General features: G+C 55.1%; 2 protein-coding genes across 6 annotated transcripts; one reads left to right on the top strand and one right to left on the bottom strand.

The window, feature by feature from the left end:
* Positions 1-6,260: 6,260 nt before the first annotated feature.
* On the top strand, positions 6,261-15,610 carry YBX2 (Y-box binding protein 2). 3 transcript variants are annotated; one of them, XM_059908020.1, is made up of 10 exons: positions 8,144-8,864; positions 10,572-10,635; positions 12,048-12,081; positions 12,545-12,590; positions 12,940-13,029; positions 13,659-13,943; positions 14,098-14,201; positions 14,471-14,648; positions 15,052-15,136; positions 15,234-15,610. In XM_059908020.1, the coding sequence occupies exons 1-9, from the start codon at positions 8,820-8,822 to the stop codon at positions 15,100-15,102; spliced, it is 897 nt and encodes a 298-aa protein (XP_059764003.1). In that variant the 5' UTR covers positions 8,144-8,819; the 3' UTR covers positions 15,103-15,136; positions 15,234-15,610. The 3 variants fall into 3 exon arrangements, with proteins under 3 accessions (XP_059764004.1, XP_059764003.1, XP_059764002.1); XM_059908021.1 differs by lacking the exons at positions 8,144-8,864; positions 12,545-12,590 and adding an exon at positions 6,261-6,485; XM_059908019.1 differs by lacking the exons at positions 8,144-8,864; positions 12,545-12,590 and adding an exon at positions 9,601-9,915.
* A 1,196-nt stretch (positions 15,611-16,806) lies between these two features.
* Positions 16,807-21,857, bottom strand: SLC2A4 (solute carrier family 2 member 4). 3 transcript variants are annotated; one of them, XM_059906788.1, is made up of 12 exons: positions 21,591-21,857; positions 21,206-21,328; positions 20,192-20,308; positions 19,911-20,083; positions 19,700-19,824; positions 19,471-19,586; positions 19,208-19,370; positions 18,934-19,121; positions 18,650-18,754; positions 18,400-18,501; positions 17,701-17,904; positions 16,807-17,174 (listed from the first exon to the last, which is right to left on the bottom strand). In XM_059906788.1, exons 1-12 carry the CDS (start codon positions 21,621-21,623, stop codon positions 16,971-16,973), a joined length of 1,653 nt encoding a protein of 550 aa, XP_059762771.1. In that variant the 5' UTR covers positions 21,624-21,857; the 3' UTR covers positions 16,807-16,970. The 3 variants fall into 3 exon arrangements, with proteins under 3 accessions (XP_059762771.1, XP_059762772.1, XP_059762773.1); XM_059906789.1 differs by having other exon boundaries at positions 21,272-21,328; positions 21,591-21,856; XM_059906790.1 differs by lacking the exon at positions 21,206-21,328 and having other exon boundaries at positions 21,591-21,856.
* Positions 21,858-22,256: the final 399 nt, after the last annotated feature.

Raw genomic sequence — 22,256 nt, 5'->3', positions numbered from 1 at the left:
TTGAAAGTTGCTAAGAGAGTAGAGCTTCAAAGTTCTCATCACAGGAAGAAGAAAACATTGTAACTATGTGTGGTGATGGATGTTAACTAGATAGAGTGTGATAATCATTTTGCAATCTATACATATATCAGATCTCTATGTTGTACATCTGAAACAAATATAATATGTCAATTATATCTCAAAAACAAAACAAAATCAAAAACAGTGAGATGTGAGTTGAAGTTAGAGATTAAAGAGTCTACTCAGGGCACACATCAGAGCCACTTTGTCCTGACCTGCCAGGAAACAGGCCCAAGACCTGCATGCCCTTCTCTCTCCTGTGTTCGTCTCTCCTCCTCTTTACGATGCTCGGTTCAGCTTAAAATAACTGACTCTTCTTGGCACTGGTGCCCCCAATTTGTTCTTTGAAGGAAAAGGGGACTGGGCAACTCAGAGATGAGTGGGACTCACGAACTCCTAGTTTCACAAAGGGGAAACCAGCTTTAGAGATGGAATCCTCTTCTTGGACAAGAAAGAGGATTCCCCGCCTTGCAATGCAGGGGACGTGGGTTGGATCCTTGGTCGGGGAAGTAAGATCCCACACGCCAGAGGCGCGACTAAGCCCTCGCGCCACAACTACTGAACTCGCACGCCTCAACTGGAGCCCGCGTGCCGCAAACTACAGAGCTCACGCGCTCTGGAACCCGCGTGCCACAGCTAGAGAAGAGAAAACCCACACACCACAACTAGAGAGAAGCCCGCGTGCCACAATGAAAGATCTGGCATGCCTCAGTGAAAATCCCGCGTGCCACAACGAAGACCCAATGCAGCCTAAATTAATTAATTAATTAATTAAATTTAATTTTTAAAAAAAAGAAAGAAAGAAAGAGGATTCCCCCTGCTTGAGGCCCATCTCCTGCCTGTTTAGAGAGGAGGGAGTCTCCCCTCCTGCCAACCCTGAAGAGGAAGTTCCTCAGGTCTGCCCTGCAGATCATCTGCGTAGCCCATCTTAGGGGCTGCTTGGGCTCACTACAGACTGAGCTGTAATGTCAGAGTTTAATCTGACCAAACTACCCTCCCTGTCTCCTGCAGCCTGCCAGGGAGGACTAAATCCTCACCAAAGGGGTTAGTCCTCTGGGAAGAGTCAATTCCACTGAGAAGAACCCAGTAAAGCACTTTAGACATCATTCAGGTGCCTCTGGATTCAGGACAGGATTTTTGCCTGGATTCGAGGCCTGCCGGATTTAGGTTCCAACCTCCCCATCCCAGCTGTTCCTCGCCAGAGCCTCTGCAGGCCTCCTGCACCTCCCAACACAGTCATGCCCTTCCCACTCCTGGGCCACTCACATTGTGTAGCTTTTGAAACCGAGCAGAACCCTGTGGGGCTCCTAGGCACGGAAGACTTTCTGTCCCGTTTCTTGTTTGTAGGGAACAGACTCCAGCCTCCATGGCCTTCCCTGGGTTCCAAAGGGCAGATTCAAACAGTTGGTAGTCGGGAAGGGAGAGGATGCAGACAGAGACAAGGGAGGACCAGCCAAGAAACCACCTGAGGCAGCATTAAAGGAACCAGAGAAGTTCATCAGGATTAGGAAACCAGGGACTTCCCTGGTCCAGTGGTTAAGACTCCTGCAGGGGGTGCAGGTTCAATCCCTGGTCGGGGAACTAAGATCCCGCATGCCAGGCAAAAAAAAAAGAAAAAAGAAAAAATTAGGAGACCACCTGAGACAAGATTAAAGGAGTGCAGGCCCTGCACACACTCTAATCTTATCAGCAACCCTACACTTGAACCATTGCTATAAAAACTCCTCACCAATTCCTCATGGGTTGGGACACACAATTCTGAGAGGCATGAGCCCGCTGTGTCCCCCTTTGCCTGGCAAAGCCATAAGGCTATGCTTTTCTACTTCACCCAAAACCCTGTCTCCGAGATTCAATTTGGTACCCGTGTACAGAGGCCAAGTTCTCAGCATCACTCTGGCCCAGTCACTTAGCCTCTCTGGGACTATCTCCTCATCTGTGACAATAGAGAGCTCAACACTTACTTCATAGGGAGCTCAGCCTGACCTAGGGCTGTAAATCCCATCTGCGCGGGGCTCCAGCCTCAACTTTCTCCTGAGCCGCAGACTGATCCCTCCAACTGCCTGCCTGAGCCCTCTTCTTGGATGTTTCAAACAAGCCCCAAACCAAGCTCCTGACTATGTTCCTCTTCTAGGGTTTCTCGTGGAAATAAATAGCATCAGCATCTGCCCACGTTCAAGCTAAAAACCTAGATTCCGTGATTCCTTTTCTCTCACCGCCACATCCAGTCCACCACCAAGCCCTGCAGACCCTACTTCCAAAACGTACTTCAAACTCGTCCACTTCTCTCCATCCTCACTAATCCGCGGCCCCATCACCTCTGCCTCCCTCCAGTTTATTTTCCCCAGAGCAGCCAAGTAATACTTTTAAAACATAAGTCAAGTAGGGCAGGCTGTGCGTGCACGGGGGCAGAGGGTATACGAGAAATCTCTGTATCATCCACTTAATTTTGCTGTGAACCTAAAACTGCTTTAAAAAATAAAGTTTTGGGAATTCCCTGGTGGTCCAGGGGTTAGGACTCGGTGCTTTCACTGCCGAGGGCGCAGGTTGGACCCCTGGTCAGGGAACTAAGATCCCACAAGCCATGCAGTGTGGCCAAAAAAAATTTTTTTAATTAAAAAAAATAAAGTTTATTAAAAAATAATAAATTAGACCATATCACTCATTCCCCCTTTTAAAACCCTTGAAAGGGGACTTCCCTGCTGGCGCAGTGGTTAACAATCCATCTGCCAATGCAGGGGACAGGGGTTCGAGCCCTGGTCCGCGAAGATCCCACATGCCGTGGAGCAACTAAGCCCGTGCACCACAACTACTGAGCCTGCGTGCTGCCACTACTGAAGCCGCATGCCTAGAGCCCATGCTCTGAAACAAGAGAAGCCACTGCAATGAGAAGCCACTGCAATGAGAAGCCCGCGCACCGCAACGAAGACCCAATGCAGCCAAATAAATAAATTTATTTATTTATTTTAAATTTTAAATAAATAAATAAAAATAAAACCCTTCAAAGACTTCCCATCACTCTTAGGATAAAATCCAGGTTCCAAAGCGTTGGCTAATCTGGCCCTATCTCATCCTCCACCTTGTTCACTAAACATTTTCCTCTGATAGGCTCATGTCTTTTCTGCGTCAGAGCCTTTGCACTAATTTTTTTTTCAGGTGCCTGGAACTCTCTTCTCTAATCCCAACATTTGGTTGTCTTCTTCTCATCCTTCAGGTCACAGCATAAACTGTGACACACCTCCTAGCAGTGTCTTCCTGATGGCCTAATTCTAGATTATCCCCTTACAGCCTCCTATTCTTCATCATATCAATCTGTGCATTTCCTTCATGGCTTTGATTACATCTGTTATTATCATGTATATCCGTTGACTTATTTCATCACCTCCTTTACTAGACTGTAAGTGGTGTGAGGGCAGGGAGTATCTTATTCAGCACTGAATAAGTGTCTTCCCAGCACCTTTTATAGCACCTTGGCGCACAGAAAGTGCTCATTAAATGCTTGTTGAAGAAATAAATGAACAGGCATATTTTATTGTAAACTACCTGAACTATTTTTATTTGTTTATGTATGTATTTATTTATTTATTTATTGGCTGCGCCGCCTGGCTTATGAGATCTTAGTTCCCTGACCAGGGATCGAACCCAGCCTCCCCGCAGTGAAAGTCCAGAGTCCTAAGCACTGGACCGCCAGGGAATTCCCCACCTGAACTATTTTTAGAAGACACACAGAGTTGCTAAGGAGCACTGTGGTGACCATTCCATCCACCCTGCCTTCCCCACCACATGGTCGGAGGAAGGTACTCAATAAATGTCAGTGAAGTTAATTCAAACAGGGCATCCCTGGAACTTTGAGAACAGATTTAGTATCATGGAAGTTGAGGTTGAAAGAGAGTGTTGTGTAACAGTGCTGTCTGCTAGAACTTTCTGTGATGACAGATCTGTACTGAGAAAAAAAAAAAAGCATTTTAGAAAGATCTTTCTGGCTTTCTTCTTTCATTCAGTCAACTCTTTACTGGCCACTTACCAGATGCCAGGTACAGTTTTAGATGCTTAGAATACAGCAGTGAAGAAGACAGCCAAGAACCCAAGCTTATATACATTAAAAACAAGAAAATATCAGGTACTGATAAATACTATAGTGAAAATAAAGCCAGGGTTAGGACAGAATGACTGGGAAGCTATTCTGCTTGTGGGGTACTTCGTGAAAAGTGGATGGGAGGGGGGCAATTCTAGAGATGCAGGTGAGAAATGCTGAGGGCGTGAAACAGGTAAGCACAGCAGAGTGCATATCACCACAGCCAGATATGCTGGAGCCCTTTCCCGAGACAGGGGACCCTGGAGAGTTCCAGTTGGCAGCTGGGCATCACAGATCTGGAGCTCAGGAGGGTGGTCTGGGCTAGCGGCATAGACTGGCGGCATAGTCATCTGTGTTTGGGTTGTTTATTGGTTTCCTAGGGCTGCTGTAACAAAGTGTCACAAACTTGGTGCTGAAAACTACAGAAACTTATTCTTACAGTTCTATAGGATAGAAGTCTGAAATCAAGATGTTGGCAGGACTACCCTCTCTTCCAAGTCTTGAAAAGAGAATCCTTCCTTGCCTCTTTCAGCTTCTGGTAGCCCAGGCACTCCTTGGATTGCAGCTGTAGCACTTCCGTCTCTGCTCTGTCATCGCCTGGCATTGTCCCTATGTGTCTGTCTTTACGTGGTAGTTTCCTCTTATAAGGACACCAGTCATATGGATTAGGGCCTAGCCCAATGACTTCATCTTGATTTCATTTCATCTGCAAAGACCTTATTTCCAAATAAGGTCACATTCACAGGTACCAGGGGTTGGGGTTTCAACGTATCTTTTGGGGGACACAATTCTACCCGTAACAGGTCATAGCTGAAGCAGTGGAAGTGGACGAGTTCCCCAAAGGTGATAGAGTCAGAACAGAAGAACTGGGGACTCTGGCAAATAAAAGCTTGAGGAGCCCACGAAGAAGTCTGAGAAGGAGATGGTCTCCAGTTACATCCGTCACATAGACAGAGGTGGAGGAACAAGGGCAAAAAAAGGGTCCATTGAACTAAGTGACAGGACAGATGTCAGTGTCTTTCCTCATGCCCCTCCCCCCTCCCAAGGGAAGAAGCAGAACCTGGGTGATGGAAACAGTCTTTTAAGAAATGTAGTTTCGAAGGCTGGTATATATAGGATGGATAAACAACAAGGTCCTACTGTAGGGCACAAGGAACTATATTCAATATCCTGTGATAAACCATAATGGAAAAGAATATGAAAAAGAATGTATATGAGTCACTTTGTTGTACAGCAGTAATTAACACAACATCGTAATTCAACTATACTTCAATAAAAAATAAATTAAAAAAAAATTTAGTTTCGAAGGAAAAGCCTGACTTATGGAAAGGACTAGAGGGAATGTGGGGATCAAAGGATTGTTGGGGAAGATGGGAAAGTATAGTCCCAGCACAGTGGAAGGAGGTTGGCGACTTAGAAGATAGGCTCTGGGGGACGTCCCTGGTGGTCCAGTGGCTAAGACTGTGAGCTCCCAACGCAGGGGGCCCGGGTTCGATCCCTGGTCAGGGAACTAGATCCCACATGCCGCAACTAAGAGTCCACATGCCGCAACGAAGATCCCGCGTGCCACAACGAAGAGCCGGCGCAGCCAAAATAAATAAATAAGTAAATATTAAAAAAGAAAGAAGATGGGCTCTGGAGTTGGGCTGGTCTGCACTGGATTCTCAGCTTGGCTTGTTCAAGAGCTGTGTGATTTTAGGCTGCTTGGTTAACTTCACTATTCCTCTGTTTCGTTATCTGGAAAATGGGGATAATTATACTAGTATCCACTTCTCGGGGCTGCTGGAAGGAGTAAATGACTGAAGACATTTAAAGTGTTTAACACAGCATGTGGCACATACTTAGTGCTCAATAAATATTGACTCTTACTGCAATTAGGTTAAAAAAAACCCCAAAATACAAGGAGGTTTCAAGAAGGAGGCAGTAAGTAATATCAGATATAGTACCTAGGACAGGACGTAGAGGGCAGAGAAAAGGTCAAGGATTTGGCGGAGTGCTAGCAGAGCCTGGAAAAGGAGAGGGCAGAGCTAACAGTAGTTAAAGAGCAAATGGGGCAAGAGAGGGAGGGGCTGTAGGTATGGAACACTCTCTTGGTAGCAGCTGAGAAATAAGAGAGCAGGTATTAGCAGAGAGAAGAAGAAATAGACCTTGATTTGGGCAGCAAGGAGAAAGTTAGAGGCGAAAGTCGCTGGTAGTGTTTGGTACTAAGGGCTAGAGCGAGGCAACAGCATGTTGTAAATCTTTCACATATCTCAGTTTGATACCATAAATCTTCACCTTTGCTGTGCTGAGCCTGGGCATCCAGGGGAAACTGTTCTACAAAGGAGGAATGGGCACTAAGGAATGATTGTGGGTAAGTGGTGACATAACTCAGCATGGGAGGGGGAAAAAGAGGAGCCTGGATGAGGACTTACGTTTCAGAAGCCTGAGAAGCCATTGGCTAGAGGATGCCTGGTTCAGAGTCTGCTAGAAGGTGGGAAAGACTCAGGGCTGGAGACACACGGGTTTAAGAGCCATCAGTAGCAGATGGTCACCAAAACCAGGGGAATGGATAAAATTAACTATAGAAGGGGGTGACAGGAGAAGACAGTCCAGGAAAGATTGAGGCTGGTGGAGAACAAGCCACAGAAGGAGAGGTATCAGGGCATGGGGGAAGGTTAAGCTGTGGAAGCTTTGGCAGGACCACTTCTGCAGATGGAGTTGAAAGAGAACCCAAAACCAGGCCCCAAACGTCTCAGTTAAGAAGAGGGTGTGGACTATTGGTGAAGCCATCTCAGTGGAGTGGTGGGGACAGAAACCAGGTGTGGGTTGGTGGGGTGTGAAAGAAGGATGAGGAAGTAGAGACAGTAGAGACTTTCTTCAGGAAGTTTTGTGTTAAATTGATGGAGAGGTGTAGAGCAAGAGTTAAGGAGGTAGGGGTTTTGTTTTATTTATTTATTTATTTTTAGCAGTGAACAAGATAGGCCAGATTGCAGGTGGGCAGGAAATGACAGAAAGAGAGGGACAGTAAGAGGAGGAAGCCTTTTCACAAGAATGCCTGGAGCCCTTGTTATCTATAGTACTTAAAAATATTTAAATAGGGACTTCCCTGGCAGTCCAGTGGTTAAGAATCCGGGCTTCCACTGCAGGGGGCACGGGTTCGATCCCTGGTGGGAGAACTAAGATCCCGCATGCCTTGTGGGGGGGGTGTGTGTGTGAAATTAAATAACCAGAAAATTACATGCACAAACCCTTCAACTGAACAGGGATATTAATTGCAAATCTTTGTGGCTTCTGCTACTTCTTATACATGGGGATAGAGAGTATGTAACTGTTGCATGCCTAAGTATTGTTTCATGTCTCGGTGCTGTCGGCCGAATGTACTTTTCCTGCAGCACCCTTGATCTCCTGACATATTTTTAATTTTACTACAAACAGGGCTCACCCTTTCTGTGAGCTTCCTCTCTCTCACCCTCTAACCGTACAGTTAACCAGTCCAAACCTGAGCTCCCTCTGTACCTTCCACGCGATTCTTTGGTTTCCGGGGTCACACTGTGAGTTACCTTGCTTGCCTCCCCGCAGCCTTAGTCTCATGCTTCTCGAATTCCTTGAGCTCAGGGCTGGATACAGGTAAGTCGGTCCTTAATAGTCTAAAAGAGGGTGGTCATTTCTTTATCCTTCACGGCCTCGTCTTGATTTAGTTGTTTTCGCATCTTTTCTCTTTTTCCGGTGCCGGATGTCCTGGGAAACAGAATCTTCAACTGCGATAGGGTGGGAGCGGTGGGGCTGGCGGGGTAGCGGGTGGAAGGACAGAGAGGAAGCAGGGGCGGGCGGTCTCCCGAAGCGGCCGGCAGGGGGCGCGCCGGCACCGGGATTGGCAGCGGCCGCGGTCTGGAAAGCGGACGCTGGCCTGGCGGGTGACTCCGGGGCTGCGGAAGCGCACGTGGGGCCAGGCAGAGCCTGGGGGCACGTGTGCTGCCCGGCGGCGTGCTGTCCCTGCTAAAAATACGCGTCCTGCCCGGGTCGGGGAGACGGCCCTCGGCGGGAGCGGCTTCTGGAGCCGCATCTTTCTGGAAGGGAGATAGCGTCTCCCGGGCCGGACACCCGGACTCCCGAGAAACCCGGGGCAAGCCTCGCACAGGGCCTCAGCTTTTTCCTCTGTGGAATGGGGACCATTCATTTGCTCAAGCAATATTGCGTGCCAGTGTTGTGCCAGGTACTGTTCCAGGCGTCAGGCATAACTACACGGTTTTTGCTGTGGAGTTCACGGTTTAAGAGTTTCGGAGCGGGCAGGAATAGTATAAATAAGCAATTTCATATTTCAAAAAATGCCATGAGAAAAGTAAAGAAGTGATAGTGAGGAGTGATATGTAAGCTGGTACTTGAAGCCAAGTCACCCTGAGAGACATGGAGGCAGAGGAAACTGCCGTGAGGCAGAGGAAACTGCCGTTGAGTCCGAAGAGCCTGGCCAGTTGGATAAAAGAAAGAAGGCGGAGGGAGCGGCCAGGGAGAGGGCGAGGAGCTGGAGACGGAGGCCCCACCCAGCCGGAGACCAAAGCGCCCAGCACTGTGGACCCTGAAACTGATCTCCGGTGGAAAACATCAGAACAGCGGTGGTTTGTGCGGAGGTTGGACCTGCCTGGAAGGGGCTCGAGGGAACCTCCCAGAGCGAGGGAAAAACACCTTGATTAAGGTGTTGATTACACGGATGAACACGTTTATCAAAACTCAGCGAAGAGTTGTGCATTTTGCTGTATGTAAATTATACCTCAAAAACAAACTAAAAAGTGAGAGTCCTCGGCTTGTGAGAGCAACCGTGAGCTGGCAAGTCTAGCTGGCCGCGCGGGCTGATCCCGCAGGCCAGGGTGTGCGGGTCATCCTCTAGGGAGAGGGTCGGGCGGGCTGGGAGAAAGCAACCACACCTGGCGCTGTGCGGGCAAGGGTGGCCTCGAGAGTGGAGGTGAGCGGTGCCGCTCACAGCCGGGACCGAGGCTGCGGGCTCAGGTCCCCCGCCCGGGTCGTCAGAGGCAACCATGGAGCTGCGCCCCCCGCCCCACCCTTCGTGCCGAGACCAGGTGGCGGTTGGGGCGCGACCAGCCCGTTTGATTTCCCGCGGCCGGTGGAAAGGGGCGGGGGAGGAGGGGAGAGAGGCCGTCGGCCAATGGGTTGGGCTGGGGCCGGTCACGTGATGGCAACGGGGCGGGGCCCAGGTGTACTTACGAGGCTGCAGGCGGGGGCCTCGGCCTCCGCGCGAAGTCCAGGAGGCGGGGCAGGCTTGCTGGCCCGGGGGGGTAGCTCCGCTAGGATTGGCCTGTGGCCGGGAGGCGGGGCCTGCGCGCGCCGCGGCTGCGGGCTGCGATTGGCCTCGGCTCAGGGCCCGCTGCCGGCGTGCAGGCGAGGCTCGGGGCGCGAGGACCAAGCGGGGCGGTGGGTTCGCGAGCCAGGGGGAGGGGCCGGGCCGGTGGCGGCGGCGGCGGAGGAGGAGGAGGTGGCGGCGGGGGCCGGTACTGGGCCCGGCGGGATGAGCGAGGCGGAGGCGGCAGTGGTGGCGACAGCGGCCCCCGCGGCCACGGTGCCCGCGACGGCGGCAGGGGTGGTAGCGGTGGTGGTTCCGGTGCCCGCAGTGGAGTCACAGAAAGCAGGCAGCGGGGCGGGCGGCGGCGGAGTCGGAGCCGCAGCCGCCTCGGGCCCCGCTGCTGGGACCCCCTCGGCGCCGGGCCCCCGCACCCCTGGCAACCCAGCGACGGCGGCCTCGGGGACCCCCGCGCCCCCGGCCCGGAGTCAGGCGGACAAGCCGGTGCTGGGTGAGGGGCGGGGCGCGCGCCAGGGCTGCTCGAAGGGGGTCGGCGGGCTGGGGGAGGGGCATCGTGGAGCCCGGCTGGGTCCGGAAAGCCGAAGGCCGGTTTGGCTCGAGACTCAAAGGACTAGCTAGGTTGAGGCCAGCGGACCGAAGTGGGTTCCCCTGGTGGGAAATCCTGCAGTTCTTGGGCGGGAGGGTGTGGTTGGTCTGGTAGGGTCTGGCCACGCCCCCGGGGCGGGAGACTTTGGCCTTGATGACTCGGGTTAGTATTAGGTAAATCTCTGAGACCAGGAAGCAAGTGCACTAGTGATCCTTACACTGGGAGGGCTAGAGAGACCCTCAGTTATGACCTGAGGGCGGAACTTCGTGGACCAGGTGAGTACCCGGTTCTAGGTGAAGGGCCTTGATTTGTAGGATGTGAGGAACGTGCCTTAGAATCGGAAGAGTTTTGAAAGCCTGAGCCCCCCTGTATGGGCGCTTCCATTTACGTAGTGGAACTGGGGTAAGAATGCCTTGAAGCTACTGGATGAAACCTGGTTGGCGTGAAGTTAAGCTTAATAGGTAATAGGGAGGTAGACTAGATTTTGGAGTGTCTCAAAACTGAGTCAAACTCCATCTCTTCCCCCATCTTACTGTCCCCACTGCATCCCTGCCTGGCAGCAATCCAAGTCCTGGGCACTGTCAAATGGTTCAACGTGCGGAATGGTTACGGATTCATCAACAGGTATCTGAGGAACCCAGGGAGGGGGTGGAATGGGTGCCTTCCAAACTGGCCTGTGGGACTGGACACCTTTCCAGCCTCATCCCTACCCCTACCAAGGCACATGGTTGCAATGTCCAGCTGACGCTGATTAAAAGTCTTTAACCACAGCACAGATGTGGGCAAGACGAAGCCGCCTCCACATCTTCAAGGGCAGCAGAGGGTTAATGATCTAGGAAGTTGGCAAACCTGGCTCTGACCCTCCCAAGCCTGTCTGGGTCACCTTCTGGTTTAGTTTGCCGCCGCCTTTGTGGCAGAATGTACCTGCTCTCTGTGCCTCCGGGCTGGAATCCTCACTCATTTCCTGTTTAGGGCAGCACACTTAGCACTCTCATAACTCATCTCCCTTACGGAGCTGTTAGCTCGTTGAATCAATCCCTCACTTGATGGGACTGCGTCCGGTGGGGGTTGGGGAAGGGAGGCGCCAGCACTCAGCCTGAGGCTGCTGCTTTCCTTCAGTTCCGCAGCCCCTCCCACCCCCCGCCCCCGCACTGGGCGGTGCCGTAGTGGCGGATTCTGAGCGGAGCCAGGTCTCTCCCAGAGGGCCCTTCCCCAGCCCAGGCACCCTGCCGAGCCCAGACCTCCTGGGAGGTCCCAGTTCCCTCTTAGCAGGCTGACCTTTGTGCAGATCTAAGTGCTTTAAAGCTAGAACACTTGTTCTAGGGAAGGGTCCCTTTCTAATTCTGGAAATGAGGACTCCTGGGAGGTTCTGAGGGAAAACCTCTCCCCTCCCCCATTGGGGTGCTAGGATAAACTGGGGTGATAGGCAAGGTCGTGACAGTTCGAATATTCTCTCTCATCCTTGATCTCTTGGTGTGTTGAGAGGGGGCCTGGGGTTCACCTCCAGGCTGAGAATACAGTTTTGTGGCTGTTTGGAGCAAGTTCTTGACCCATTTTCCCCTCCTCAAACGTATTCTGCACCTCAACTCCCGTCCCCACTTTCTCCCTCCTTGACTATAGAAGGAAGGAAACCGAGTGGAATTTTCCACCCGTGATGTGGGTTGGGGAAGAGGGGTTGTTGGCTGGGGACAGTTATACCCAGCACCACCAGGTTCTAAGGTGCCCCGGCGTAGAGGGTGGAGTGCTCAGCAGGTGAAAGCTGGCCCAGCTCCTTCAAGGTGCCTTTGCCTCCCCCCACAGCCATTTCCTCGTGAAGCCCAGGTTTTTCATGGAGGTTTTAGGGATATTTGCTTCATACCAGCTTCAGGGGGCCCCCGCTGGCTCTTGTCTCACTCCCTGGGCCCTGTTTCACCCCAAGCTGCCATGGAAGGTGGAGAGGATGGGGCCACAAGTCTTAGGAATGGCAGCTAGGGAGGCTTCAGTGGAGGTGAGCGCCTTACCAAAGTCACCCCCTAACAACCCATCCTGTCCTGCAGGAATGACACCAAGGAGGATGTCTTTGTTCACCAGGTAAGAGCTAGGTTGGCTTTCTGAGGGGAGGAACCCTCCCTCTCTGATGGCTTTTGCCCTTATCCTTAGCAGCACAGATCATGTTTCTCCAGCTTTCACCTCCTACCCGGAAATAGTTCCCCCATCCACCCGCCTCAGGTGCCTGTATTAACTGCATTGGCCCCACTTGTGTTGGGTTGTCTCTGTAAGAAACATACCTGTTGCCCTCTGGGCCTGGCACGCTCACTACCTACTGGGACCTGTGAACACCCTCGGAATGAATCACAGGCAGTGTCCGAGGGAAAGGACACAGGCTTGCGCTACTTGGGTGCAGTGGTTCTCAAAGTGTGGTCCCTGCAACAGCAGCATCACCTGACATCCAAATTCTCAGGCCCACCTCAGACCTAGCGAATCAATCAGGCTTGGGGGAGGGACCAGCAGCCTGTTTTTACAAGCTCTCCAGGTGTTTGTGATGCACGCACAGTTTGAGAACCACTGCTTTGGTGGAAAGCGCTCTCAGTGGGATTGAGGTAAGAAACAGTACGTTTTACCCACTTTGCAACTTAAGACGCTCTCGGCTTTTTGTTTTGCTTTTGAGTTCATGTTTCTTGCTTCCCTTCTTGAAATCCTTTAGGGGTCGGGGAGGAGGGAGTGTGTCCTGGGGACCATGGTGAAATGCACAGTTGTTTGAAAGCCCCTAGTTTGTGGCTTTTCCCCTGCTAAACTTTGACTGCCTTCTCCTTGCTCCACCCTCCAGCCCCAACCCACAAGTATTCAATAAAATTTTGAAAAGAATGAAATTGGGTGGTGGACCCAGCAGGGGTGCGAGAGACTCCCGGCTGGCTGTCCTCACCTTTCTCCTGGCCTTTCCCTAACCAGACAGCTATTAAAAGAAACAACCCAAGGAAGTTTCTGCGCAGCGTTGGAGATGGGGAGACTGTGGAGTTCGATGTCGTGGAAGGAGAGAAGGTTCGGGGGCTGCGGTGGGATAGAGAAACCACCAAGCCATGGGAGGGTGGCCTGGAAGTCCCCTGAGGCTCTGGCCTCCTCAGGCCAGCTCTTCCTCTGGCCGAGCAGCCCAGGCTGTAGGACCAGGACTGTGTCCTCACGCAGACCTTGTTGTCCTTAACACTCTGGCCGCTCCAAGGGATGTCCTAAAGAACGTGTCCCTGTCACCAGTCAGCAGTATCTGGGTTTCTGTGTAGTTCACCAAATACTCCCATGCCTGTTCTCCGCGGGGGGCCCGCGCCCACATCCTCCTCTCAGAATCAGCCCTCCCGGAGATGGACACCTACTGCCAGCCCTCTTTCTCCCTCCCCACCCCCACCCCACCTCCAGGCTAAACCTCAAGAGGGTCCAGTGGCGGCTATTTCAAAAGGACCAGTTGCAGATGTGGCCCCTCCTAGAAGGGTCCGAACACCTGCCACTCCTTCTCTGGGGAGGGTGGAAAGAAGTAGAAGTTAGAGGAACTGGAGGAAAGCTGGAGAGGGGCGTTTAGCTGGAAGGACGGGAAGACAATGATTCAGGCAAGGCTGGGAAGGTTGCGCACCTGTTTTTGGAGCAGGTTCTCACCCGTTCCTCCCCACCTCCCCCCGCAGGGCGCAGAAGCTGCTAATGTAACTGGGCCCGGAGGGGTGCCAGTGAAGGGCAGCCGCTATGCCCCCAACCGACGTAGGTTCCGCCGATTCATCCCCCGGCCCCGCCCAGCTGCCCCGCCACCCATGGTGGCAGAGGCTCCGTCAGGCGGGACAGAACCAGGCCGCGAAGGGGAGCGTGCTGAAGACTCCGGGCAGCGGCCCAGACGACGGCGCCCACCACCCTTCTTCTACCGACGGCGCTTTGTGCGAGGCCCTCGGCCCCCCAACCAGCAGCAGCCCATAGAGGTGAGGGGAACTGGGAACGTGGGAACCAGCTGCGAGAGTTGGTGAGGCTGGAGACCAGAGTCCCCAGACGAAGCGGAATGGTGGCCTGGGAAGACCTGCAGACGCCTGGACAGCTGGTGCCACCCGGCTCACCCGGGCCTTTGTGTGTTCCCAGGGCACTGACGGGGCAGAACCCAAAGAGACAGCCCCATTGGAGAGGGACCAACAGCAGGGAGATGAGCGGGTCCCCCCACCCAGATTCCGGCCCAGGTACCGAAGGTAAGACTCCCTGTCCCGGGCTCTGTCTTCCCCTTCGCCAGCCAGTATGGGGACAGGAGGATGGGAGGGGGATGGCCCTGAAGCCAGTGGTCACGAGAGCTGGGTAGCTGAGCGATTACTGCTGAGGTGCCCAGGGGTTAGCAGGCACTGCTGGGGTGGGGTGGGGATGGAGAGGCAGGCTGGTCCACCTCTGCTGGGTGGCCCTGGGAGGGAGGGACGTGGTCCGCACTGGGCTCCTGTCCCTTCAGGGTCCCTGCTTCTCTCCCCAGGCCTTTCCACCCCAGGCCACCCCAGCAGCCCACCACAGAAGGTGGGGATGGCGAGACCAAGTCCAGCCAAGGCCCCACTGACGGTTCCCGGCCTGAGCCCCAGCGCCCACGGAACCGCCCCTACTTCCAGCGGAGACGGCAGCAGCCCCCTGGACCCGGGCAGCCCACAGCCCCGGAGGTGAGGACCTTGGACTGTCAGTGTGTGGTGGGGGAGAATGAAAGAAAAGGCTGGGGCCAACTTGCCTGTCTCCCTTCTTCCCCCACTTCTGTCTTCTTTTCCTTTCCCTTCCCACTCTTTGTCCCCCTTCTCCTGACCTTGCTCCCACCCACCCTGTTTCACGCAGCCTGAACCCAAGAGACAGTACGCCTGGCGGGCACCCCAACCCACCAGGAAACCCCAGCAGAGGCGGTCAAGCCCACGTCACCCCCTGCAGACTCCCTCTCAGCTCTGCTGGGAGCCCCAGCACCAGCCTGTGGATGTGAACTGGGGGAGGAACGGAAAGAGAAAAGGTGGGAGGAGGTTGAAGTTGGGGGCTCCAAAGGACAAGCGGGTCTCAGTCGACCACCCTTGTTCTCTCTAGACCTCGGCCCCCATCAACAGTGGGGGCCCCCCAACCGCCATACCGGAGTGATTCCAACTCAAAGGACACCCAGAGCCACCATCTGGTGAGTGGCAAGCCCAGGGCGGGTACCAAGAGGGTGGGGTTGGGGCTGGGTGGTGATAAGCTGCCGGTCGTGATTTTTCGGTCTCTCTTCCTCTCAGGTATCTGCCAGTTTTTCCAACTGACCTGTATCCTACCCAGCACCTCCCTCCCCGCTTTCCCACAGTTCATGACATCAAAACACCAGCTTTTCCCCTTTTTCCTGGAGACTCAGGAGGGCCAAAGCAACAGCCTTTGGCTTTTTTTTCTCTCTCTCCCTGACCAAGGGTTAAAGGAAGGGATCCATCCTTATTGTTCAGAGGCACCAACTCCCTCCCCTAAATCAGGCTGAGAAGGAACCAGCCAGCTTTTACCTCTTCCTGGTTGTTTTTCTTTCCCCTCCCAGTTTATTTTTTGTTTCCCCACTACCCCCTACCTCTGAAGCCATTTTATGAACTGTCATGTGCCACCTGAGCCTCCAGTAAAAACAAAAACAGGCTTTCCTGTTGTCTTGGTCTCTGCCTCTTTTCTGTTCAGAGCCTCGCCGGTAACTCCCTGTAGAGGGGGGCGGCGGCAGGGCCTGCGCTCGGATCCTTGTGCCCACGTTTCTAGCTGTACGGCTCTGCAGAAGTGCCTTCATCCCTGTGAAGTTGACTTTTCCCATCTGTGAAACGGGGCTAATGCCTCCCTGGCAGAATGAGTGTTTCCTGAAGTGCCGAGAGCAGCGTCTGGCACCTGCAGCGTCACCTTACCGAGCATTTACTACCGTTAAGGAAAGCAGTGACTACAACTCTAGGTGGGGGGGTGAGTGAGTGACAGCATCCAGAGGGTTCTGCGGCCTCGAGCTGAGGCAGGATGGAGAGGAGACGGGGGTTGGGGTGGCTATGGTCCCTGCCTCAGCCCATCCCGGAGTGTCTTCGCATGACAGGACGCTCATCTCATACAGTAACTTTATATACGGATCTATATATATATACATTTAGTACAACAGACCTTCAGTTTTTTCTCCCTGCCCCTTCTTTTTCAAACATATACAAAAATATCTGAAGCCTCCTCCCAGCCCAGCGTTCACAGGCAGCCTTTCAAATCCCTCTTTCCCTTAGTTGGTCAAAAGCCTTTGGGTACAACACCCTCCCGGGATGAGAGAGGAAAAAAGAGCTGGGGCCCCCATCTGGCAGCCTTGGGGAGCAGCTGGGGTGGGGCCCGGAACCCTGAGTCTAGAGAGGCGCCTGCTGTCCCTTCCTCTCCCCACATGTGGATGTGTGTTCCCTCTCACCCCGGAAGGCCGAGCAAGAGCACTGAGCCTGCAGTGAGAGAGGTGAGGTTAGACCTTGGGAGGGGTGCGTCCTTTGCCCTGGAGGGGACAAGACAGACCCCCCCCCCCTTTCACCCAGAGTCTGTGGTAAGAATTCAGAGAAAGTGCCAGAGTGGGAGGAGTCCAAGGTGGCAGGAACGGGATATCTCTTCTCCAGTCCTGCTCTTGGCTTCAGTTCATGCCCACCAGAAAGTCAGTCTTAGAGCCTCTCCTCCCTATAATCCCCCTACTCTGGCCGGGGGCGGAAGTATCCTGGAGCTGGGGTGGGGTGCGGGTGGGCTACAGAGGAAGGAGGGGACGAGAAGGGAGAATGGCCCACCCCACGGCCACAGCCTAACCACAACACAAATAATCCAAGAGTCACACGAGGGGAATGAGGGGGGTGCTCAGACCACCCTTCCCTCCAGCTTCCCAATTCCACCAGGCTGCAGGGGGTGTCTCCACCCTGGAAGTAATGGGGAAGAGAGGGTTAAAGTGCTGCAGAGGAAAGGAGGGGGTCTCTGGGCGGGTTGAAGAACTGGCTCTCCCGCCCCTGCTTGGCCCCTCAGTCATTCTCATCTGGCCCTAAGTACTCAAGCTCTGTGCTGGGTTTCACCTCCTGCTCTAAAAGAGAGGGTGTCCGGCGGAAGGCGGCTGAGATCTGGTCAAACGTCCGGCCGCGGGTTTCAGGCACTTTTAAGAAGGTGAAGATGAAGAAGCCAAGCAGGAGGACCGCGAATAGAAGGAAGACGTAGGGACCCATAGCATCCTGGGACAAGTGGAGAAAGAGGTGTTGACAGAGGGGAGGGAACGGGTGGCCTCAGGCAAGCCAGGGACTAAGGCCTTCACAGGGATACTGCACAAAGCAGGTGGCTCCTTTGTGGGGCAAGAGAAATTACCAGGAGAATTTAGTGAGAAAAGAATTATCTGAACCCCAACTCTCCTGGTTTTACCCTCTCTTACCATCCTGAGTCACTGAAGTCAGAGTGGATTCCCGGCCATTTGCAGTATTAATATGAAGTTTGTAATATTACTCCTAGTCTAAGTAAGTTATGCCACTAGTTTGTTAAGAAACCTCTGTTGTTATCCAATCTAGGTCAGTTCCCTTCTTTGATTCTGGTGGAACAGGTGGTCTTCAGGACCCACGTGGTCCACCAAAGTGACCCCCAGACCAGCACTCTATGGGCAGGGGAAAGGGGGAAATGCTGACTGGAAAGCAACTGGGCTAGTTGTGAGTGTGAGCTGCCGTCCTCTGGCTGACCATGTGGGAGATGGGGACAGGGCAGGGGACCTACCGCAACATACTGGAAACCCATGCCAATGATGAAGTTGCATGTCCAGTTGGAGAAACCAGCCACAGCCATGGCTGCTGGGCGGGGTCCCTGGCTGAAGAGCTCGGCCACGATGAACCAGGGGATGGGGCCAGGGCCAATCTCAAAGAAGGCCACAAAGCCAAAGATGGCCACGATGGAGACATAGCTCATGGCTGGAACCTGCTCCTGGGGGCCAGGCAGGGAGGGTGGAGAATTCAGGTCAGGTCTTTCTGGATCTTCCTTTGCCCTCAACCCCAGCAAACTGGCATCTACCCCTCCCAGCCGCTCACAGGGGGCTGGCCACCCTTGGTTAGAATAGGTCCTTGAGCATTTGACATTCAGCTGGCTACCCTTTGCCAATTCAGGGCAGAGGGAACATGTGGTCTCCCAGCTCTTATGACTGTGGATTCCCACTTGGTTCTAGAGCTGGGTCCTTAGGAATTATTATTGGTCCTGGGGCTCGACAGGGGCTCTCCTCCCTGGCTGCCAGGATTGTGCTACAGCTTCCACCCAGAGGAGGAAGTGCAGCCTGGGTCCGTCGGTAGCACGGTCCTGGCATACGGCCTGGCCTCAGGATCAAAGGCATGTATGTTGAGGCATGGCCCTGGCTGCCTACAGAGCCCCTTGGGGCAGTTCCCCTGGGTTGGGCCGCGGGTCCCCTTCCCTCTCCCTAGGCCTCACCAGCAGAAGCAGAGCCACGGTCATCAAGATGGCACAGCCACACATGCCTGCCAGGCCCAGGAGTTGGAGGGTCCGGCGCCCAGCCCGTTCCACCAAGAACACCTGAGGGGAGAGTCAGGGCTTGCAAGGGGCCTTTAAGGCTTGGGAAGTGGGAGGGGTTAGGTGGGTGGGGCCAACCAAGAGCTGGACCTCCAGGACGCCCAGAGATGTGAAACCAATGGTGGGGGCCCTTCCAGAGGCCAGCAGTTACCGAGACCAAGGTGAAGACCGTGTTGACCACACCGGCTCCGATGGTGGCGTAGGCTGGTTGCCCTACCCCCGCCGTCTCGAAGATGCTGGTTGAATAATAGAAAACCTAGAGGTGGGCGAGAAGAAAAGGGGATGGCAGGGATGGGTCCCTGGGTCCCTCCCTCCCTTGCAGCCACTCCAAGCTGGACTGACCCTGAATTTTAATGGAGGGGGCGTGCTCCCTCCTTCCCTCCTCTCAGGCTCTTCCCTGACCCTTGCCTTTCCTGGAGGCTGCTGCATACGTACTGCGTTGATGCCCGACAGCTGCTGGCTCAGCTGCAGCACAATTGCAATGACGAGGGGTTGCCGGTGGATGTGGCTGCCCAGGAGCTGGAGCAGGGACAGTGGCCGCTCACGCTCCAGCTTCCGCTTCTCCTCCTTCAGCCCAGCCAGCGCTTCAGACACGTCGGCCCGGCCAGTCAGGCGCTTCAAACCTGGAGGTGAGGAGGGTCAGGTCTGAGAGGGTAGGGAGGGGGCCTGGGAGGAGGACAGGCTCCAGCAAGATGGCGCGGGAGCTCACTCTTTCTGGCGGGCCCCTCCAGGTTCCGGATAATGTAGAGGTAGCGGGGGCTTTCTGGGCAGAAGGGCAGCAGGACCAGCTGCAGGAGGGCAGGCAGCATAGTGATGCCCAGGAGTAGTGGCCATAGTGTAGCAGTGCCCAGTATGGACTCCAAGCCCAGCACCTGTGGCAGAAGGGTGGGAAGGAGGGCAGGCCGTTCAGCCTGTCCCCAGAGCCCCACCCCAACCCCCTGCCCAGCCTCCCGTGAGGCCAGGTCCAGTCACCTGGGCGATCAGGATGCCAATGACGATGGCCAGTTGGTTGAGTGTCCCCAAGGCGCCCCGCAGGTGAGTGGGGGCGATCTCCCCCACGTACATGGGCACCAGCCCCGACGTCAGCCCTGGGCAGAGGGAAGGAGAGAGCTTCTGAGGGCAGCTGCCCACTCTGACCCCCAAGCCCAGGGAGAGTGAAGGAGAGCAAGGCACTGGGCGCGACCACAGTGCCCGCGGGTACCTGAGTAGGCGCCAATGAGGAACCGTCCAAGAATGAGCAACTCGTAGGAGGCAGCCGCCTTGGCCAGGCCCATGAGGGCGCCCCCTAGCACTGCCAGGGCGTTGTTGAACAGCATTGCCCTCTTCCTGGCAGGCAAAGAGTGGGGCTGTGAGAGTTAGGGCACTGGTACTCTGGCTCCCTTCCTGTTCTCCCTTGCCCTCCAGCCCCATACCTTCCCAGCCACTGAGAGATGATGCCAATCAGGAAGGAGGAGATCATGCCACCCACAGAGAAGATGGCCACGGAGAGAGCCCAGAGCATGGTGAGGGTGCCTGGTGGGATGGAGCCGGGTCCCTCAGGCCCCTGCCTCCCCAGCCACGTCTCATTGTAGCTCTGTTCAATCACCTGGGGGACAGCACAGGAGTTATTCCCTGCAGACTCCTCCCTCTCTGCTCACCCCCAACACCCCCTGCCTTGTCTGGGCACCCCACTCTGCCGGCTGTAGCCCCTCACCTTCTGGGGGGCATTGATGACCCCGATGTTGTAGCCAAACTGCAGGGAGCCGAGCACAGCGGAGAATACGGCGAGGACCAGGGTCCCAGTGACTCGTTGCTGGGGGGGCTCCCCATCCTGGGCAGGCGGAAGCAGAGAGGAGGCATATCACATGGAATCATGGCATCTTTTCTTCCTCCAGGGGCCCAGGCCCAGCAGGAGCCTTGAGATGCTGGGTTCCATCCAACATGTTGGGCGAGGGAAAGTGGGCCATATTAGGAATCGCTTGAAGATCTCAACGTAAACAAGAGCAGGAAGAACCCGAGAGTACCAGGGCATGGAGGAGAAACTGGTGTTTGAGTCCAGTAGGCAGAGAAATGTTTGAGGACCTGGGTCTCACAATTTCTCTGTGACCTTGGGACAGGCTTGGCCTTACAAGACCTGAGTTCAGATTTGTGTGACCTTGGGTAAGTCACTGCCCCACTCTGAACTGGGGAGATAGGGGTGATGTTGCCTAATTTGCCTACCTGTCAGTGAAAGTGTGAAAATCAAAATCAAACGTTAACAGTGTCCCCAACAGTGCTGGTTTTATAAAGTGACAAGTGCATTATCGTCATCAGCCTCTGTCCTCTCCCCTCCCATCTGGGGGTTCTCTCCGCGGGCTCCCGGAAGCCCCCAACAGGCTCAAGAAAGGCAATTCCCAAAAGGACATCGAGGTCATTCCTCTTGGCCTGTGGCCTTCTCTGTCTCCGCCCCGGCTTCCCTTCCCCCTCTAAGCTGCGACGAAGGGCAGGGGGCCATGCTGGCTTTTGCCTGGGAGAGCCTTGCCCAGGGGATGGGGGCGGGAAGGTGGTATGAGGTGCCGTAGCGGTGGTGGCTCATCGCTGGCGGCACAGACTGTCTCCAAACGGAAACCTGAGCTGGGGGAGGAAGGGCTGACACTCCCCTCTACCCCTCCACCAACCGTGGGGCGAGGGAAAGTTCAGCGTCCTGGAGGACTGCCAAGAGTGGGGGTGGGGGGGGCCTACGGAGAACCTCCGGTCCTCGAAAAATTGCGGGCGAGCCGAGACAGACGGACAGCTGCTGGAGGGCAAGACCCGCCTGGATCTGCTTTCTTGAGGGCAGAGTGTCCACGATCCCGGCGCAACTCGCTGCCAACTAGAGAAGGGAGCGAACCCTGGACTCGCAGAATCCAGCCGTGGTCCTAGCTCCCGAATAATCCCCCAGACCCGCTATGCCTCTTGGAGGGACTGGAATCCGACCGTCACGGGTTGTCCAGCCCGGCTATAAATAGCCAGTCCCCCACCCCCCACCCCTTGCGTCTGCGCAAGGACCGCCCCCTAGCTGACCCCAACCGCGACCCCAGCCCGAGAAAAGCGGGACCCGTGTCCGCGTCGCGCCCCCGCATGCCAAACCCTACTTCGGAGCCGATCTGTTGGAAGCCCGACGGCATCTTGTCTTAGGAACTGGAGACGCACGAGCTGCCGTAGATGGGAGGGAGGCGACTAGGGGTCTGCGGCCCTAGCCTTGGCGGGCAGAGGGAGCGGGGGCGATGGGGGTCGCGGAGCTTTGTGCGGATGGCGAGCCTGGCGGGACCCACAGCCACAAGCCGAGGAGCCAGAGAGCAGCTCCCGGGGATCTGGCTGAGCCTGGCCGGCTGGGGAAAGACCCGAAGAGCAGCCCCGGCGGTCCCCAGGGCCACGCCTTTCACAGCACCCATTGGCCAGGAGCCGGCACACCCCAGAAGGCCACGCCCCTCCCTGAGGCTGAGAGTTTGGCACCTGCTGTAGGGTAGGCCAGCGAGGCCACGCCCGTCAGCGTGCCCGGCGAGACACGCCCCTCGGGTTCCCGCCGGCCTCCGGCCCGGATGTTTTGAAAAGGGGGTCCTGGGACCCTTGGAGGCCAAGTTCCCCTCAGTGTGAGGACTCCGCCCACCGCCCAAGGTTCGGGGCTGAAGAAGCGACTTCAAAGCCCTGCGCGGCGGCTCGAGACGGCGGGGTCCGAGAGGAAGGGACGGACCAGGTACACTTGCCCGGGAGAGAACTCGGGCCCGGAACTGCGCGAGCCGGCGCGCGGGGTGGGTGCG

The sequence above is a fragment of the Balaenoptera ricei genome, chromosome 20, assembly GCF_028023285.1.
Source record: "Balaenoptera ricei isolate mBalRic1 chromosome 20, mBalRic1.hap2, whole genome shotgun sequence".
Lineage (NCBI taxonomy): Eukaryota > Metazoa > Chordata > Mammalia > Artiodactyla > Balaenopteridae > Balaenoptera > Balaenoptera ricei.
This window is presented reverse-complemented; position numbering and strand designations above follow the sequence as displayed.